General features: G+C 35.9%; 1 protein-coding gene across 10 annotated transcripts in view; it reads left to right on the forward strand.

Moving 5' to 3' along the window:
• The window catches only part of ARAP2 (ArfGAP with RhoGAP domain, ankyrin repeat and PH domain 2), a 192069-nt gene that overhangs the window by 64591 nt on the left and 105746 nt on the right, over positions 1-21732 (forward strand). For all 10 annotated transcript variants that reach the window (XM_072808051.1, XM_072808033.1, XM_072808026.1 and 7 more), the window contains exons 10-15: positions 8532-8647; positions 11342-11541; positions 14614-14699; positions 15805-15987; positions 20225-20399; positions 20864-20998. In XM_072808051.1, the coding sequence (XP_072664152.1) occupies positions 8532-8647; positions 11342-11541; positions 14614-14699; positions 15805-15987; positions 20225-20399; positions 20864-20998 (895 nt within the window). The remainder of the gene's footprint in view (positions 1-8531; positions 8648-11341; positions 11542-14613; positions 14700-15804; positions 15988-20224; positions 20400-20863; positions 20999-21732) is intronic.

Below are 21732 nucleotides of genomic sequence, written 5' to 3' on the forward strand. Positions count from 1 at the left end.
TCATCCTGCAACTTGGGATTGTTATACCTCTTTTTGTGATTCACTTCCATTTGGAAGTGTTTTTTTCCTCATTGAATATTTTGAAATGTGCCAACAGTTAAGTGGAAAGTTAAGATAATCATGATTAGTGGTAATAAAGTTTGAGATTTTGAAGAACTGTTACTAATTGTGCATAGTTCTGAACTATATCTACTGTTTTTTTTTTTTTTTTTTGCTGAGATCTCAATTTTTAAATAAAATGTAAAACTGTCAGCTTATGAACCCTACAATATCATTTAATTCCTTTTTCTTAACATAGACTTTTATTGCCAGAGTATGATCTGGTGGAGAAATTAAACTCCATTTGCAAAGTCAGCATAAAGGGGACAATGTTTAGAAAACAGTTTGAAACTGTTATTTCCTATACAATCTCATACATTTATTTCTTCAACTTTGTCTGGAAGTATACTCTAATTTTGTGGATTATTGTTAACTTTTCCCAGAGCTTTTTCTCTACTTCCAGAAAGTGCCCTAAGATTATATGTCAAGCATCCCTACAAATATATTTTCAGTAATTCTTTAACTTTTTTTTTTGGGGGGGGGGATCTATCCCTATTACTGAATCAGTAACTTACATTTTCTAAGCTAAAATAGCTATTAGAACAGGCTATCATAATTATTGCCTTTGCTCATTTTTGAAATTCCTTCTCTTTTAAGAAGCATGGTATGATGATAGCAAGGGGGATGCCAATCTGCATTTCCTTATGGACACTTCACTGATGGATCTGAACTCTATGGAATTAACATGGACTTCTCGTTTTCCCAGTTACTCTGTTGAAAGATTCATTTTTGTCTTTCATCTCTGTCTTTCCCTTTCATTCATTAGTAGATTGTAGGAACTAAAATTTGCAGTAGCTCTCCACTGAATAGGAGAAATGTCTTAAGGAATTGTCTCCCCCCTCCGCCATAGGTTGTAAAAATTAGAAAAGAACTATGAAGAGATATGTAAAAGCGTTTATTAGGAGTTTGGCAAAGTCTGCCCTAGAAACAGACACAAATTCTCTAATTACTCAGTTGGAAAACACTGTGGCACTGTTATCACATAAATTATATGTCATCTCTTTATTTAACACCATTTCACAAACGCAGTGTTTAATTTTTACAAATATTGTTATGTTTTACATGCCTGCAGTGTATTATAATGGTTTTTCTTCAGTGTTACTTCCAAGTTTGTATAAAATTAGTTGTGTTTCAGTTTGTATAGGTTATACTACATACAGTTCTCTATGTTTCTGTAATCATCCATACAAGATGGATTTTCATTGGATACCTCCTCATTCCTGGGCACTGCTCTAGGCTCTAGGGGTACAGCAGTAACCAAAAAATGCCTGCTCTTTAGGATCTCACCTTCCAGTGTAGGTATGCTGCATCATGATAAATAAATGAGATTTCTGGTAGCTTTCTGTGTGTACCCTTTTCTTCCTTTTTGATTTTTTTTTTTTTGGCATGGATTTTTATGACCTTTTTCTAAAGAATTGTTTACATTTTAAATGTTAGCTACATGAGTTAGGTGACAGTTTCATTTTAACTTGAAACGTGTTATAATTTTTATGTTCTCAAATTAACGATGTGATTACTTTTTTCACTGACACGTCTTCAGGAGTTTATGGCTGGTAGCTCACACTCCATAAACGTTTTTCAAAATGAGCTTGTTGAATGAATGGTCATTTCTAGCTGTTTTGACTCTAGAGTATTATTTAAAAAATTTTTAAAAATATTTTATTTATTTATTCATGAGAGATATATAGAGAGAAGCAGAGACACAGGCAGAGCTCCACATAGGGAGCCCGATGTGGGACTCGATCCCGGGACTCCAGGATCATGCTTTGGGCCGAAGGCAGGTGCTCAACCGCTGAGCCACCCAGGGATCCCCCCCAAATTTTGTTTTTAAGTTATTCTCTTTTTTGTGAATTGTCTCTTGATTTTCTTTTTCCATTGACTTATTGGGATTTTATTGTCTTTTCTGACAATTTCTTTTAGCCTTTCATATAGTAAAGATAATCATCAGGTCATTTTCTGTAACTACTTCTCTGAGCTATTGCTTACTTTTCATTCTTCAGTTAATTTTTTGTGTAGAAATTTTATTGTAATTAAACTGCTTTTTATCTCAAAGCTTAGGATTTTCTATATCCTAGAAAATAATCATTTTATAAATATATTTATGTTGACATGATGTAGAAGTAGTATATAAGCCAATACTTAAAATTTTAAATGAGATAATAAAATATGAACATACACTGAAGTATATGTAGTGTTATATACATGGTTTTGCTGTTTGAATGAAGTTTCTGCAAATGGTTGTGAAGCACATTTAAGATAATTGGCTTTGGTTTCCATTTGTTAGATTGTCCTGACAGCCAGTCTCCCATCTTTTTGTGATGAGTTTTTTTCAGGATCATGTTAGTATTAGTGAATTCATTACAACCAGATGTCTTGCTTGGTGGTTCTGTGTATCCATTTAATGATAATTGTGGCATTGAGGATTTAACTATATAAATTCACTTGATTAAACATTTTCAAATCAGGGTATAACAAGAGACTCATTCCCCCTCGTTCCCCCTACATAATGTTCCCGGTGTCTGGCACGGGAATGAAACTCTAATAGAATTTAAATAGACCTCATAGGGCTATGGGTTGAGAGGCACAGAAAGAAGCAGCAGGATGTAGGTGGTGGCCTCAAATTCTCTGGGTTCTGTATCTGGCCAAACTCTGCATCTGGTGTTTCCCCGGAAATGTGGTGCCAATGTCATACAATGCCACATCTGTTTTCAACAAATGTGTAAGTACCAAGTTCTTAAATTTCTGGCATGGAAACCTGGCATCCAGTATTTTCCAAAAATAGCTTTGAGATTTCAGGAAATTTGGGGTTAACAAACCCTTCTTTAATTTTTCCATTTAGGAATCCGACTTTTATTTTGCTTTTTCACTATGTAATTTTAAAATGTAGTTTTTAATCAGGTTCTGTTGCTACAAATTCATACAAAGAACCCATTTTAGTATCTTGGCAAATATTTACCATTCATTCTAAACTAAGTATATAATATAGCATCAGTGGTTGAGAATACTTTGAATGATTATATAAATAATATGGAGATACTTTTATTGAAGACAAATTCTGGGTTTAGAACTCACAAATGAAAGAATTATCTGTATTATACCCTTAATTTATATTACGCTCAATTTTTATAACAGTGCTGTATAAGGGAGATATTACTGTGTTTTTATAAATGAGGAATTTTTGGGTTCTACATTAAGTAAATAACCTGGCAGTATAGTCACACAGCCAGTAAATGGCTCAGCTAGGATTGTCCCTGACTCCCAGTGCCCACATGGTCATGGCTCATGGACACTTTGCAGGTGTCCAGATCAGTTCGCCAAGCATTGCCATTGTTATAGTAGTACTGGTGGTGCGATTCATGCTTTTTTGAGATCCCACATTCTATGACGGCAAATTAAATGTAGGATATAGTTCAGTCCAGAATCTGTTCTTAGCTTTTTGCTCTCTTTAGTAATACTCTACCCACTGAATTTTCATGCTCCTGTTTTTTTTCTCTCAGTTTATAGTATTTTAAGTGTTGAAAGTGTGGCTTGTCCCTGACTTGGGCCTGTTTTTCAAAATGAGAATATTATTGAAATCAGATTGTTGTTAAAGGGTCATTTTCTTCCACCTCATTTAAAAAAATATATATATGCTTGCTAGTTATCTTAGGTATGTGTTTTCTTGTAACTAACTTTTTCTTGTAACTTCCTTTTATCTTAGGTATGTGTTTTCTTGTAACTAACTTTCACTAACTAATATGTTCAGCTGGTCTCAAATTCAAGAGGTAGAAACTAACAATAATGATAACAATAGCTAACTGTAGAACTATATAGAACTTGCTGGGTCCCTGGCATTCTTCTAAGCATATGCAATGTTTTGATTTGATCTTCCCCACACTGAGGAAGTGTAGGTACTACTCTTCTCCCCATTGTGCAAATGGGTGAATTGAAGAAGGAGAAATACACCTGATCAAGCTGGTCTGGCTTTCGTCAATGATCTGGTCAAGTTTCACCTCCTTTGGAAAGTCTCATAAGTACACAGCTCTCTTTTTTCAGGGACTGGCTGGATTCAGTGCTTACAGCTATGCACTTACTACAGTTCTCTCTCATTTCCTCCTTAGACTAGAAGCTTCCCAAAGGTGGGTACCCTGTCATATGCTCTTATAAGGATCCAGGGCTTACCACTGTTTCTGGCACTCACTAAGTACTTAATAAACATTGTTTTGCCAGGATGAATTTTCCCGTTTTAAAATACAGATGGCTGTATCTGCTCTGCCTTCTTCACAGAATAATTTACAAGATCAAATGAGAGTTCATGGCTTTCTGTAAGCTTCAGAGCATGACACAAATAGATATTAAACCAATTATGGAGTGCACTGTATATGCTTAACGAAGACCGATACTTTTAGAGCCTCTAAACGTTAACACGGGGGTGGGGACCCAGGAGAAATAGGATCTTGAAAATCCAATGTGTCACTGTATTCTGGCCAGAGTATTTTTCAACAGTAGTCTTAATGATTTCCAATGATTTTTGTATAATCATTGCATGCTTTTTTTTTTTTCATTTTGCTCTACAGAAGGCAGAACAAACTGTTGATACCCTGATATTTAAATATTGCAGACACATCCTGTCTAGATTCTACAGCTGGTTTTGCTGTCTAAATAAGTTTTTCTCAACATTGGCTGCATATGAGAATCATAGGTTGTAGTCTCACTTTTTAACTGAAGATTCCTAAGCTCTGCTTTCCAATTCAGGGCATAAGAATCTCAGGATCAGAGGGAGCATTGAGGAATTAGATATATTCTTAATATGTTCTAAATACAGTCTGAAAAAGTGGCTTAATGTCATCACAAATATTTTTAATAAGAAACGCAGTTGTTTCATACTTAATAGTTCTCAAGAGCACTGACATTTATTTCGTTACTCTGCTGTACATTTTACAGTCCATTTGTGCGGTGAATTCAGTGGATACTCTAATTACTCAAAACCATATGGCCGTGGCCAGCAGCTGATAAATGGGTTACAATTTTCTTCCAGGCTAAAAAATTGTTTTTGCCTTGCTTGGAAGAAATTTGGGGTCCGGAGCTGACCCTCACTTATTTTATTTTTAACAGAAATTGCAGTTTTACATGTAGATACTTCACAACATGCCTGTAGAAATGAGAGGCCACCAATTCAGGCTGGAGCCTGGGTGAGGCTCATCAGCTTCTATAAAAACCTTGTCACTCTTGCCATCTGCTAGTCTGATGGTTTGAGTATGTATCTCTGTCCTTCCTAACACACACTACCTGCAAGCCAGGCCCTCATCAAAGACGTATAACTTGGCATAAAATATAACAGTGCTGCATATCCAGTTCTTGTCAGTTCTTTATTATGGAGAACTGTTTGAAGGACATGCAGTCTATCTAGAGTTACTCCTGTACCAAGTTGGGCCATCAGAAAACTGTTTTCAAAATATCCTTCCTTGGGGATCCCTGGGTGGCGCAGCGGTTTGGTGCCTGCCTTTGGCCCAGGGCACGATCCTGGAGACCCGGGATCGAATCCCACGTCGGCCTCCCGGTGCATGGAGCCTGCTTCTCCCTCTGCCTATGTCTCTGCCTCTCTCTCTCTCTGTGTGACTATCATAAATTAAAAAAAAAAAAAAAAAAAAAAAATCCTTCCTTGGGCAGCCCCAGTGGCGCAGTGGTTTAGCGCCACCTGCAGCCCAGGGCGTGATCCTGGAGACCCCGGATCAAGTCCCACATTAGCCTCCCTGCATGGAGCCTGCTTCTCCCTCTGCCTGTGTCTTTCCCTCTCTCTCTCTCTCTGTGTCTCTCATGAATAAATAAATAAAATCTTAAAAAAAATATCCTACCTTGCCTGACATATGGTAGCTACACTTGTGAGCATAACACAATTTATAGAATTGCGGAATCACCATGCTTGCACATTTAAAACTAATGTAACATTGTATGTGAAACTATAGTTTAAAAAAAAAAAACAAAAAATTTTTTTACCTTGCTATTCCTACTTTATTTCTTCATTTACAAAAGAGAGTTTGAATTTCTAGTCTCTTGTGTTGGAAGTTTCTCCAACAGTTGTTATCCAGCCAAAACACTGGTATGGACAATTGAGAATTTTTGTTTTTAACCTATTTGATTATCCTTGTCCATATAGATCACATTAAGTACTGATTTTTAGATGAGTTTGCCATACAAAGTGGAAGTATATTACATTCTAATTATTTTGCAACACTTAGCATGTCTGTGCATCTTCTCTTTTATATTATTGGCTCTAAATTTCTGGCTTGTTTTTCCTAACAGAACAAGCTATTTGTACTTTCATCAAAAAAAATTGATGAAATGTTTTATAAATGTGTCATTTCCTTATTCTAACTAAACATTGTATGTTAAAAAAATGAAGAGAGGCTTTTCTGCAACTTATGAATGAAAACTCTGCATACTTTTACAAGTGGGAGAAATTTGTTATAATATCATTTTATTTGACTTATTTTATTAGTCAGGAATGCTTTAGAATCAAATGACAAGAACCTGAAAGATGACTTAAATAGAAGGGATTTCTTTGTTTAAACAAATCTCTTGGTGTAGGCAGCAGAGAGCTGATGCCACTAGGGAACAAGGTTCTTCCTATTTTTTTTCTCACTCTGGCATCCTTAGGAACAAGAATTTGTCCTTAGGCTTTTCATCTCAAGGATTCTAACAGCTTCTGTGCCTCTAGATGTTATTTTCGAAGAAGATGGAATGGTGAGGGTAAAAGTCTTTCTTCTTCCAAGATTTGTACCCCCCCCACCCCAGGAATTTTTTATATTTTATTGACCAAAACTAAGACATATGACCCCTCTTGGCTTGCAAGGGAGATAGGAAAATAGCACTTTTCCTTTTAGCCTGTAGAGAGAAGGCGGCCTGTGAACTTCTGCAGCCTCTGCCAGGAGTATTCTTATTGAAAATGTACCAGTATTTTTTGTAGTATGTCTTTAATATGACTACTTTTTCTAGTCAAATTGAATTCAGAAATTCAGAGCACATTTAATCTGAACCTGTTTACATGGATAAATTAATCTTTTGAAGTGGAGAATAATTATGTTTTTTAAGCGTTGAGATTGTTTGATAAGTCAAATTCCCAAGCCCTTATGCTTAGATAATATTTCAAACTTTAATGCTTTTAGAAGGCAGACCTTGTAGCCTTTTGAACAATTTTTAATTTTGGTGGGACAAACTGAACCTAGGGGCTGTAGGTATTGAACACAGGGCAATTTTTCATACCAAAATAGCATTGAAGGAGTGTAAGAATTTAATTGAAGGAAGAGGAAAGTAAGAAAATACTGGAAATGAGATAAAATGGCAAAATCTGTACTGCTTTTTTTTTTTTTTAGAGTAAATGAAAAAAAATACTGTGACAGAGCAGAGGTAACATCACAGTGTAAAACTATCAGCTTGGGTTTCAGTCACTTTCTGCCACGTACAACTAGTTGTGCTTTCCATGTGACTTTAATCTTTTTGGGACTCAATTCCCTCTTCATTTTTAGTAATTTTAACAGCCAAACAGTGTCATTTGACTCCCTTGCTTAGAAATTTTGGGCACATGGTAAGGGCTAGTTACTGTTAGTTTCCTTTACTGAAGAGATAAAGATGAAAAAATGCCTAACTTTGAAAACCAAGCATATAAATAATAGTGAAAGGGAATATAAGGGAAGGGAGAAGAAATGTGTGGGAAATATCAGAAAGGGAGACAGAACGTAAAGACTGCTAACTCTGGGAAACGAACTAGGGGTGGTAGAAGGGGAAGAGGGCGGGGGGTGGGAGTGAATGGGTGACGGGCACTGGGGGTTATTCTGTATGTTGGTAAATTGAATACCAATAAAAAATAAATTAAAAAAAAGACTTAAAAAGAGCAAAAATTAAAGACTATAAAACTATAAAAAAAAAGAAAACCAAGCATATATATAGTTATGATCTATGTCCTAGTCAACCTAACATTTCATGTGAAAGAAGTGTATACTTGATTATTAGTCCAACTGTCCAGCTTAGAATGACACTGGGTTAGCATGCATTGAGAGTCCCTCCCCAAATAAGAAAACCATTGTCAATCCATTTTTAATGACTTATTTCATTCTACATGTATATGTGTAGTAAAATTTAATAGAATATAATTGTACTTTGGATTTTAGAGGATATCATTGTAATTTCTGAATCCATCGTTTTGTTTCTTTATAATCTTTTTAAAAAAGTTTTATTCATTTATTTAAGAGAGAGAAAGATAGTGAGAGAAAGAGCACAAGCAAAGGGAGGGGCAGAGGGAGAGGGAGAAGCAGACTCCCCTACTAAGCAGGAATTCATAGTGGAGCTCCATCCCAGGACCCTGAGATCATGACCTAAGCCAAAGGCAGATTCTTAACTGACTGAGCTACCCAGGCATCCCCTTTAAAATGTTTTTATGTTTTTCTTCCAACTAGGATTTTAAAAGTGGACTTGGTATTACCATAATTCCTATGAATGTAGCAAACGTAAAGCAAGTGGACCGAACTGTAAAACAGTCTTTTGAAATAATCACCCCGTATCGGAGTTTTAGGTAAGCGATATTTAAACATTTGTGTTTGTGTTATTCTAAACATTTGTGTTTGTGTTAAACATTTGTGTTTGTGTTATTCTAAGCTTGGGTGATCTACTTTTAGATTGTTAGTGGTTATTTTATTTCTTATAGATCACATAATAAAATCATGTTCGTTTTCCATATTGTTTAATTTATTAGCCAGTATGTAAAAACACCTTGTAAAATTGACGGGAATTTAGCACACAACCTGCTATAGATACTAATTTCATGAGATTTGAGTCCTTTCTTTTCTTAATTCCTTTTTGTCTTAGTAGCCGTGATAAATATATTAGTATTTTATCAACAAATATGTGAAAAATTCTTTCACATTTTGAAGGAATAAAGAATACTACATTGTCTTTAAGCTGTATTTTTGTTTACCTTCTTTTAGCCTAATCAAATGCAATCCTCCTTTAAAATCAATCCCTGATTACAATTGCTCCATAATGATTTCCTAGAAGGAACTCCTGGTCAAAATGATGCTGTTGGATCTCAGCACTTGCAGATCAAATATTTTAACATTTTATTATATATTTTGTATTTACGATAATCTAGTAATTACTTCATATGAGAATGAAAAATAAAACTTAAAGTTCCTAATATGTTTTAATAATCTATAATAACGCCATAGCTTTGGTACACCGAAGAGGCATAAGTTGGTATCTGTGTGTTCAACCACATTAATTCATTTGTTACAAACAATCAATATATCACGGGTAGTAGGCAGGTCAGAGGCAATTGTCAGAGGTCTTTAAAGGACTACGATTACTTGGCAATACTCCCCAGTCTGGTACTCATTTTATCTGTCAGAATGTGTCAGAATGTGTCTGCTGGCTCATATTTTGAGGAAAAAATAATCACCTAAAAGAATAACAAACTTTATTTTTACCTATGCAGATTCAAGCCTCAACTGAAAAGGTAGACATTGGCTGAGCTATTTTTACTCACAGTACTTCTGACACACAATATGTGGTGGGCTTTTTCCTCACACCAGCCAATCTCCATGTCTCCAGATACCACGTGGGTGTCCTACAATTCAGTCCCAATTCCATTGGCTATTCTGACAGTGGCTACTCAGAGTGAGCACTAGACCCACAAGTTTAAGGGCTCAGTGCCACAAAGCTGCCCTCACCTTATACTCCAGTCACAAATGTTAGGTTCTCATTCTTGCTTCTTTCTAACTTGACTGCCAATTGGGACTCCCATGACTTACCCTACTCACCCAGGTTCAGTAATTTGTGAGAATGGCTCACAGAAATCAGGAGGACAGTTTAATTATTATTACCAGCTTATTGCAAAGAATGTATCACAGCAACATCCAAATGGGAGAGCTGCACAGTGCAAGGTACAGAGCTTCCTTGCCTTCTCTGGGTACATTGTCCTCTCAGTACCTCAGTGTGTTCATCAACCCAGAAGCTCTCTGAACCCTACTGTTCAAGGGTTATTAGAGGGGTTTCATGTTTTAGGCATGATGGATTAAACCCTTGGTCATTGGTGATTAACTCAATTGCTAGCACCTCTCCCATCCACAGAGGTCAGGGGGTGGGGCTGAACATTCCAAGCCTCTGATCACGTGTTGGTTTACCTGGTGGCCAGCTGCCATCCTGAAGCTGTTTAGGCCACCAGCCATGAATTATCTCACAAGCATACAGAAGACACTTATCACTTAGGGCCCTCCAAGGGTTTTAGATTCTGTGTACCAGTAACCCATGCCCAAAGGCCATTCTGCCATATTGGGTGTGACCAATCTCTATGTAAAAGTAGAAACCACTAATAAGTTTATGAATATTATATACTGATGATGGAACATAAAGTGCTTAAAAATATCCATGTAAGCCACTCAGTTTCCTTATGGATTATTTGGAATATATTAATCATCTGTTATTTTCATAATGTTTCAAAACATTTTCCTCTTCAGAAGAGAAAATTTTAATGTGAAACGTTTTGTGGGTCATTGGCCAAGTTTGGAGCACCGTAGCACATTCCTGGCACATCATAGGTACTCAATAAACATTTCTTGGACTGAACCCATGTTTAATGTTTTATCCCTTTACTCAGATATCCAATAAACACTAAGAATTAGGATAAATCAGAACATGGCTAAAAGTGAGTTAGAATTCCGTTAGAATAGTAATCACTTGAAACTTTTTTGATTTCTCAGTTTCTTAAAGCCATCTGGACATTCTTCTAATTAAAAAAGAAAATCTATTTTTAAGACTGAAAAAAAAATCAAAATTTCTGGTGGGTGTTTTTGATAATTTAGTTTCTGGCTATCAAGGCTTACTTTCTTGGCAAAATAATCCGATAATTCTGAAACTCAGCCAGTCTCATTGATTATTATATAACCACTGCTTAGGAAACATGGCCTCTCATTTAAGCTCTTGACCTAACAAGGCACTTTTCTATATCCAGGTCAGAAAAATGTGCATGTTAATTTTGTTCATGTACATATTCAAGATATGTAAACAAATTCATAAGCAATGTGAGATGTTAAAGGAAAAAATAGATTTTTAAATTAGATGATTTTTAACAGAAAAGACTATTCAGCTGCCTGGAAGGCATATTTTTCAGCTGCTGTTTAATTTGTGAGTGAAATGAATATGCAAACTGAACATACTGCTTAATTGGCCTTTACAAGGGAGATCGATAATGCAGAAACATTAATTGTTTCAGCTTTACAGCCGAGTCTGAAAAAGAGAAACAAGAGTGGATTGAAGCTGTGCAGCAATCGATAGCAGAAACTCTCTCTGATTATGAGGTAGCTGAGAAGATTTGGTTCAATGAGTCCAACAGGAGCTGTGCCGATTGTAAAGCCCCGGATCCTGACTGGGCATCCATCAATCTCTGTGTTGTCATCTGTAAGAAGTGTGCAGGTAATTAGTGATAAGTTATGCTCATCACTGTTTGGTGGCAGATTGTCACTGAATGCTCTTTATTGTCGTACATAATGTGTCCCAGCTAACAGTTGTGAAAAATAAAAACAGGGAAGGCTTATTACATTTAAATTGAATTTAGAAAGATCTTCTAGTTCTAAGCTTCTCTTATGCATGACTTAGATGTAAAAATTGATTTTTAAGCATGTAATCATTTTGTGCGCCTACTGGTCCATGTGTGGATTTTAAAAAGACAGTGTTGACATTTTTAGATTTTAAGGTGAGTGTGTTTCAGAATGCACCGTGAACACGCTTGCATCTTTGCATGTTTTGCCCACTTTTCCCAATCATATTTTGTAAGATGTATATTTCATATCTAGGGCATTCTGAGCTCTAAACTTGGTGCACCAGACCTGGTATCTCTTAATGAGAAATTTTATCTAGAAGCATTTCCAAAGAGTATTGGAGTTTCTGAAAGTAACCACTACTGTGACTGGTTATCTTATTGTGACTTTATGGCTTACAGACCATCTGACAGCTCAGTGTATTTATGGGTTCACAGTTTTTTGAGTGAGTGGAGGAGGGCATGGACTCCAGCTTAGGTGTGTGGTCATAGAGTTATTGGAGAAAGTTAGCTACGTCCTAAACTTCACTTCATCTTCCTAGCTCTACCAGGTACTGTGTTGCTCCTGGGAATTAAAAAAAATGTATAAGAGGTTGTTTGTCCTCCATAGGTAAATAAATAATACTAATTATAGTAGAGTATGATAAAGACAAGACCAGAATGGAGTACAGGTTTCTTTGAGAGAATATGGAGGAGGGTTACTTCTTCAGCTAGAGCAAAGCAGAGACTAGGACAGTTGCTTCAAGCCCTTAATACTTTTCAAGAGTTCTGTGCTTCTACAGTTCTTACCAAACTGAGATAGATTTTCTCAGGAGCTAATTAACATCAACGGCAACAAGGAAAAGCATCAGCTATTCCCTCTCTACTTTGTATTTTTTCCCAACCTTTTTTCCTCTTCAGTCTCATTGGAAGAGAGCCTTCGTGTTGTCCAAGGCTATTTTTTTCTACTCATGTCCGTGCTTCTTTCTTCTCTTCTTAGGATCCTCACCCCCATCACTTATTCCCTCTCTGTAATTGTCCAACCATGGTTTCTTTTATTTCAGTACATATACTTATGTAAGTCTGTCGTGTTGACACTAGCTTCCTGAAAACTTTCCATTCCCCTGAATATGTATCATTTCTGTCTTTTTTGCCTTCACAGACAGGGTACTTTCAAGAGTAGACTTCTGCACAGATTTCCTTCATTTCTTTAACTTCCTAGTTTTTCTTCAGCCTATGGTCAGTTTTCTCTTCTCCTTAGTCTGGTAAAAAGTATTTTTGCCATGCATACCGATGTATTTTACCTCTCTTCTGTGTAGTCTGTTCTATCTTTATTGTTTTCTCTGCAGTATTTGGCACTGCAGCATTTGACCAGTGTTTCTCTCTGACTTCCCATCCTCCCTTAACTTCCAAGATACTGTTTTCTCTTTGTGTGTTCTTAATATTCTGGTCATCCATTTTCAGGTTACTTTTCCGTTGCCTGGTCCTGAGATATGTGTGTTCTTTTGGGTTACATCCTCAGTCTTCTTTCACTCTGTTGTTCCTGGTTGATGTTATTTACCAATTAAGTTCAGTACTCATTTGTAAGTGGATGATTCTCCTCCTGTAGGGCACCATACCCTTAGGTCTACCTACCGGACTGGACTCCCTTCTTGGATTTGCCTAAGACACATCAAAAATAGCATGTGAAAAAAGGAGCTCTCATTGCTGCCCAGTTCATTACATAAAACTGAACATTTTCATTTATTCCACATCTTGGTCAGAGGCAGTACTGTCAACCTTATATTCAAGCCTAAAACTGGAGAGTCTCTTAACCCTCTCCCTTTCCTTAGAGCCCACCAAGTCCCAGCATTCTTTTTTATCATCTCAGGATTTCTAAATCTACCCTCCCTTTTGTTTCTCCTCCTGCTGCCTCAACTTAGATTCTATCATTTTTTGTTTGTTTTGTTTTGTTTTTTGCCTCCAGTACTCCAGAGGTTCTTTCCAGTTCTTTTGCCTGTTTTATGAGTTTGATCTCTTTCGGTGTTGTCCTTAGTTGGTCTTTATAAATACAAACCTATGCATATTTCTGCCATTGGGATTTTAAGACTTTGTGCTCTGAGTAGTTGCCATTTTAAAGAAAAGAGGAAAGGCCCTTCTTACTTGTAGAGAGAGGAATGAACTTTTATGTTTCTAGGCAGAAAGTCCTTAAGATAAGGACGATGTCTTTTTTTTTTCTTCCATTTTTAAAATTTAAAATCAGTTAACACAATGTATTATTATTGGTTTCAGAGCTAGATGTCAGTGATTCATCAGTCTTATGTAATAATACCCAGCGTTCATTACATCAGGACAATGTCTTGAACACCTTTGCCCTTCCTGGCTTAGAAAGAGCAGCAGACACACTCCTGGGTGCCCAGTAATGACTGAATAATGATTTATATAGCATAATTGAATCAATGCTAATAGAATGCTGGGCTCTTACTCTCAGGAATAAGAGTAGAATAAAGAATCCACTGCATATTTTTAGATACATGTTTATTAGAGTTGTTGCTAGATTTTTTTAGGAGTAAAGGAAATCTGTGTTTACATACATGTAATTTAAACATACCTGTTATAAAAGGTTTTCAGTAACCTATAATTGCTAGTTAATTTGCAAGTGATGAATGTACACACATACATATGTGTACACACACACACATAGTTTTTTCCTTTTTTTACACATATATAGTTTTAAAACTAGTTTTATACCAGCACAGGGTAGTGATGAAGATGATTACTATTATCTTCATTGTGGTTGGGATTTCTGTATAATTATCACTACTACCCTTAATGCTATTGTATTAAGGAAAGTAGATATTGGTGTGTGTTAAGTTGAAAAGATATATACATACACACATACATGTATGCATAGATACACATTTTTTTAAAAAGATTAAATACATTTACATAAAAACTGAAATATAAATGCAATTGTATCTTAACTTTAGGACAACATAGATCTTTAGGACCAAAAGATTCCAAGGTTAGAAGTCTAAAAATGGATGCCAGCATTTGGAGCAATGAACTCATTGAGGTAAGCCCAACCTAACTGTGGGTGTGGTTACTAGGGATCAGTTGGTCATTAGTAGTGGGGTGGCATGAATTACTTTAGAAGCTCTTTGATGGGGCAGCCCAGGTGGCTTAGCGGTTTAGCACCGCCTTCGGCCCAGGGCCTGATCCTGGAGACCCAGGATAGAGTCCCACATCAGGCCCCCTGCATGGAGCCTGCTTCTCCCTCTGCCTGTGTTTCTGCCTCTCTCTCTCTCTCTCTCTCTCTGAGTCTCTCATGAATAAATAAATAAAATCTTAAAAAAAAAAGAAGCTCTGTGATAAAGTTCTTACCACACCATAAAAATGGCTTATAGCCTGTTTGATAATAGTAGCTTTCTACTTCAACTTTTAGAATGCTTCTTAAATGAGAGAATTATTTTAAAAATAAAAGGTACAAGGAATTTAATAGCAATAACTACTTTGAAAGGGTTAACAGCAGTCTCTTTTTTTTTAAAGTCGGAATTTTTTTCTTTTTAACCCAGTATGGATAAAATATTAGAAAAGTGAATGGAAACATTTGGGCAAATTTTTCTATTCTTTCTCTTGGCCATGCTCTGTCATTAACTGTGCTCATATCTGACTTTCTACTGATTCCATTTTCTTCTTGGATTTCAGTAACCCTCTCAACCACATTATCCCACCTACTTGTGAGCCTCAAAAAATAATGCTTTTGCTGCAATTTGGGTTACTTACAATTTCTTTCTAGCTAATCTTGTACTGTTACTAAAAGCAATGAGGCTGTATTTAAAATAGAAATAATATCTGCTTTCATACTCCATCTTCCTGAAAGATGTGAATTTTTCATGTGTTTTTGCATACTTTATACTAAGTTATATTTTGGACAGGGGGAGAGTATGCATGTGGAGACGGGAGGGGCTGAGGGAGAGAGAATCTTAAGCAAATTCTGTGCTCAGTGTGACGCCCTATGCAGGGCTTGATCTCATGACCCTGACATTGTGAGTCTGATGCTTAACTGAAATAGCCACCCAGGTGCCCTCTAAGTTAAATTTTAATTTGTGAGTCAGGTTTTTGCAAACTCAAGTACATTTTATAAATTGATATTGTTTTACAACTTTCTGACAATTCAGCTCTTTATTGTCATTGGAAACAAAAGAGCAAATGACTTTTGGGCTGGTAATCTTCAAAAAGATGAAGAATTACACATGGACTCACCTGTAGAGAAGAGAAAAAACTTCATCACTCAGAAGTACAAAGAAGGAAGATTCAGAAAGACCCTATTGGCATCTCTCACCAAAGAAGAATTAAACAAGGTATCAGAAAATATATAACAGTAGACATGGGTCTTGATGTCTTTTAAAACATGGGTCAAGGATTTTGAAAGAATTTTAAAAAGTCCTTTACTATCTGCTATAAGTATTGTTTACTGTTATTTTATTTCCATTTGTGAGATTGTACTATTGATTTTATCACCGTTTCGCTTAAGAATTCATGATCAGTAGTGAATAAATTATTTGCCCATAACATGAGGTTCTGGCTAACTTACTCCAATATTCTGGAAACTGTGGCAACTTTCCTTATAGGGACAGGACACTAAACATAACTTCAGCTTGTACATTGCTGACATACGTCACCAAAATAAACATCATTTACTCAGTGTTACAAGCAATTGTTTGCTTAGTGCTGTTGACCCCATTATTTACCTTTCCCTGACTGATTCCAGACCTTCTGGTACCTGTTTTATGCTGCCCACTTGTTCTTCACTTTTTTGGCAGAGGATATGTTAAGCATCCTGCCCCTTTTCATTTTTGAAATTGCTGCTTCAGTTTCTTATGTGTTATGAGGCTCATCCCTGTAGAGATATTTAATACAAGTACTTTTATGTGCCTATTGTTTCTATGCTTAGAGAATATGGTCTTTCATGGTTCTTGGTTTTTTAGTATGCTTTTAGTGGCAGTACTTATGATTAAAAATCCTCAGGTAGGTGGCATGATACTGAACATTTTGGAACGTCAGCAGATAAAGGCCTTTTTCATACGTCTGTAGTAGTTACAAGATCATACAATTGATTTACATTTCTATTGGATTAGTTCCCCTAAACTAAGTTTTTAGTATTTATACATCTTTGGTGTTAATAAAATGAGGCCACCAGTTGATGTTAAAGCAATGGTACACAAAATATGAAGGATTCAGAATGGGCAGCTAAGGGGAGATGGTATGGGGGAGGGGCCTGGGAATTATATATTTATATAGGTTATTACTAAGACATTTAGTTTTGTTTTGGGTGGCGGTTTCATTGGTGCTAATTACATTATTAATATTGACCAGTATATGAGATGTACATGGTATAGTAACAACAGGTATTGTAAACCAAGGATATGATTACTTCTGTGCACTAGAGGTCCATAATAAATAAGTATATAATTACTAAATTGTGGATTTGGGGGAATAACTGGTGAAGTTAGAGAACTAAGGCATATTTTCCTCAAATGGTTTCTTTCTTTCTGATAGTTATGGGTATCTTACTGGTAGGTGTATTGATGTCCCCAAATAAAGTCCTGTCTGCCACACCACACAGTTTCTATTAGATACGTTTTACATTAATTACTAGCAATTGAATTATTCTAAGAATATTATAGAGAAATCTACCCATTGAAATTTATTTCTGCAATGGGCTTCTTAAAAATAGTACTCTTAATGTCAGCAAATAATTCTTACAAAAAATGTGTTTTATTGAATAGACATTTTTAATTGAGATACAATTTACATACAATGTTGTATGAGTTTATTCAACCTGTTGATTTGGTACTGTTGATTTATGTATTTCAGTATGATTGCCACTGTAGCTGACCCCTGTATTACATCACATAATTATCATTTCTGTTTTGTAGTGAGAACATTTGAGGTCTAGTCCTGTAGCAATATTGAGGTAAATAATATAGTATTATTGATTATAGCCAATATGGTGTTCATTAGATCTCCAGAACGTATTTATCTTCTAGTTGCAAGTTTGTACCCTTAAACAACGTCTCACGCCCATCCCCCCACACCCCTTGGTAACCACATTATAATCTGTGTTCCTATGAGTTTGGCTTTTTTAGATTTTACATATAAGTGATATATAATATTTGTCTTTCTCTGTCTGGCTAATCTCATTGAACATTATGCCTCCAGGTTCCATCCATGTCCCAAATGGTGGGATTTCCTTCTTCCTCATGGCTGAATAATACGTGTGTGTGTGTGTGTGTGTGTGTGTGTGTGTGTGTGTATGTATGTATACCATATTGTCTTTATTCACTCATCTGTTGATGATTCTTAGGTTGTTTACATATATTGGCTATTATGAATAATGTTCTAATAGACGTGAGATTGCATATCTAATATTTCAATAGGTGTGCCATAGTAACTTATTGTGATTTGATTTGCATTTCCTTGATTAATAATCTTGAACATTTTTCATGTAACTGTTGATCATTTGGATGTGTTCTTGGAAAAATGTGTCTTCAGTTTCTCTGCTCACTTTTTAATTGGCTATTTTTGGGGCTTGTGAGTTCTCTCTCTATATATATATTAAGGTATTGTTTATTTGAGAGAGAATGAGGGGCAGTGAGCATGAGTGGGGGAGAGGTGAAAGTAGAAGGAGAAACAGACTCTGTGCTGAATGGGGAGCCCAATGCAGGGCTTCATCCCAGGGCCCTGGGATCATGATCTGAGCTGAAGGCAGATGCTTAACCAACTGAGCCACCCAGTTTCCCCAAGTTCTTTATATATTTTGGTTATAAACTCCTTATCTAATGTATGTTTTGCAAATATTTACTCCTATTCTGTAGGTTTGCCTTTTCATTTTGTTGATTTTTTTTCTTCAGATGTGAAGCAGCTTTTTAGTTTGATATACTCCAGCTTATTGATTTTTTTCTTTTGTTGCTTATGCTTTTGGTGTCATCTCCAAAAAGTCAAACTGTCAAGACCAATTTCAAGGAGCTTTTCCTTGTGTTTTCTTCTAGGATTTTTAAGGTATCAATCTTATATTTAAGTCTTTAATCTTTTTTGAGTGTATTTTTGTGAATGGTATAAGATAGGGCTCCAATTTCACTTTTCTGTATGTGGTTATCCAGTTTCCCAACACCATTTGTTGAAGAGACTAACCTTTTTCCATTTAGTGTTCATAGTGGATCGATATTTATTGCACACTTACAAGTTCTGAGTTCTTTTTTAGGTTCTGGGGATACAGTTGTAGTAAAACGTAAATGTGCCTCTTTTATTCATGAGCGTGATAGTCAAGTAAGGGAGACTGACCATGAATAGCCAGAGTCCGGTAAATACACCATAGCAAATACATTGTGCTGTGGAGGAAAACAGCAGTGGGGGGATAAAATATGAGCAAATAAGATTAAATGGGAGGGCAGTCAAAGGCTATTGCAGTGGATGGAATGTTAGCTGGTATCTTTTCTAGCACCCTTATCTTGTAGATGAGGTAAACTAAGATTCAGGGAAGTGAAGGGATTGCCTAAGATCACCTAGCAAAACAGGATAAAGTCAGGCATAGGTTAGGCTGTTTGATTGTGATGCAAAGGAAATTCTGTAGGTCATCTAGACCTTGGTAGGAAATGTTAGGACATTTTTTAACAGTTGACCATCCAGGTCTGGAACCGTGAATGCATTGTGGGATTTCTTGGTTGTATACTCTGAGCTGCTTATTGGGACATTTAATGAGCAATTATTCTGAAGTTGCATTAGCGTAAATTAACCAGTCTAAGTGCACCAGGTCAAGAAGGAGATGAAATGGTAAGTCCAGGGCTACAAAAACAGACAGGATCAGAATGCTGAAATCACAGGATTTAGAACCAAATGGGAAGCCAGTAAAGTGAGGAAGCAGAAAGAGAGGATGAGAAGAGATGTGAAGGCAGCTTATTACTTCACGGTAACAATAAAAGCAGCAACAACACGGTTCGGTTCCAGCAATTCCTAGTGTTTGTACAATGATGTATAACATAAGTCAGTGTTGTTTTATTACCTCCTGCTTGCTATTCCTCCTCCCCACCCATACCTCACAGAAAGGGAAAGATACTGTATTTGCGTTGCACTCATCTTTCAAATTCCTGAAGCACAACAATAGTTTAAAATATGAGATAGATCCCGATTAGGCTGAAAAATACATGCATATAACATTCATATGACAAAACACTTAACAGATATACTTCATTATTACATTTTAAACGTTTTGCATTTTCTTAGCACCAGCCATTATCATAGTACATAAACATAAAAAATGTCTTCCTAAGCAACTCTGGTATGTTGGAAGGTTTGGAATATCACAACAATGGAACAATGAATTAAAATTTGGAGGTCTTAGGTTGTAACTTAAATTCATACAAAGCAGGTCTTTTGAGCCTATTACTTAATTCAGGGCATACTTCTTACTAACTTTCTTGGTTAAAAAAAGGGAATACAACTTCATTTTATAAATGGCTTGGCTGATTTTCACACATTTTAATAGCTAGAATTGTATTTTTCTTCCCTTTAAAAAGTGTATTTTCTTTTAACGACCAGGCTCTGTGTGCTGCTGTAGTGAAACCAGACGTTCTGGAAACAATGGCTTTGCTGTTCAGTGGAGCAGATGTCATGTGTGCAACTGGAGACCCTGTGTATAGCACCCCCTACCTGCTGGCCAAGAAGGCTGGCCAAAGTCTACAGATGGAATTTCTCTACCATAACAAATTCTCAGGTCGGTCTCTGTCCCTTCATTAGCCAGGTCTCTTCTGCTATATCCCTGAAAGGACTAAATTACAAATCTGTTTATTTCTTAAATAAGAAAAACCATCAGAATGAAGACAAGTGTGATTATTAAAAAGATAGAAGGTGCTTAGGACCATATTTTGTTTCACTTCAAGGAAAATGTTTAGGGAATAAATCTTTTATATTTCTTTAATCATATAAATTAAAGATTAAAATAGTTAACCCCACATAAGCATTTTCACCAAAATTAAATCTGATTTTCATATATGAATAATAAACATAGCTTAAGTGATTATTTGCAAATTCTAAGCAACATGAAATAAATATATAGCTATTCTGTGGAAAATTTGAAGTAACTTTTCTTCTAGCAAAAAACTCACCTACATATTCATAACCAAAGGGAAGTTATTTACATTTTAGATTTCAAATATGTTATTTCTGTAATTTTTTCAGATTTCCCTCAACATGATATTCACTCTGAAGGTGGATTAAGTCAGGAGTCCTCCCAATCCACGTTCCTCTGTGACTTTTTGTATCAGGCTCCTTCTGCTGCTTCTAAACTCTCTTCGGAGAAAAAACTGCTTGAAGGTATCTTTTCTGCTTCTTTTTGATTTTGTTATCTGATAAAACTTTCATTATCAAAATAATTATGTTTATATTTTGATTTTTTCCTTTAAGATGTTAGATTTGATCTTTATAATACAGAAATATTTTTTGAGGATTTGTAAATGCTTCAAGGCGCAAATACTATTTCATGCACTGCAGCAGGGATTTACCACTGAGTTGGAATGCTGTGTGAATTCTCAACAGAATTCACTGATGTCTACTTTACGGCCAACCGACTCTTGTTTCAGGATTTAAGGGTTATTCCAAAGAAATGTGAAACTCAGCCCCTTCCCTTAGAGACAGACACCTTAACTGGGGAGATAATATAGATAAATGTCAACACATAGGCAGAACTGACAAGTTTTTAGTACATATTCTATTGGCATACTAAGGGATATGAAGTAGTTCAGTTTATTCTGATTATAAGTTATGTGTGTGTAAGTAGAATAAAGCTTAGGCATGGTTTCAAAAAATGATGGAAATTAATTAAATTTAACAATGTATTTTAGGTTTGGGGAATTATCTGAACAGACACGGTAGGCATTTATCCATCTCTGCAACTAGCTCCTTGTGTCAAGCGTGTCCTGAGCATTAGGAATTACAAAAATGAATAAGACACAGGTCTCATGCTCATTGTTAAATACATATGAACTAATTTGAGAAATATAGGCAGGAATATATAATGAGATCTGTCTTACTGGAACAAAGAGGATTTA

The sequence above is a fragment of the Canis lupus genome, chromosome 2, assembly GCF_048164855.1.
Source record: "Canis lupus baileyi chromosome 2, mCanLup2.hap1, whole genome shotgun sequence".
Lineage (NCBI taxonomy): Eukaryota > Metazoa > Chordata > Mammalia > Carnivora > Canidae > Canis > Canis lupus.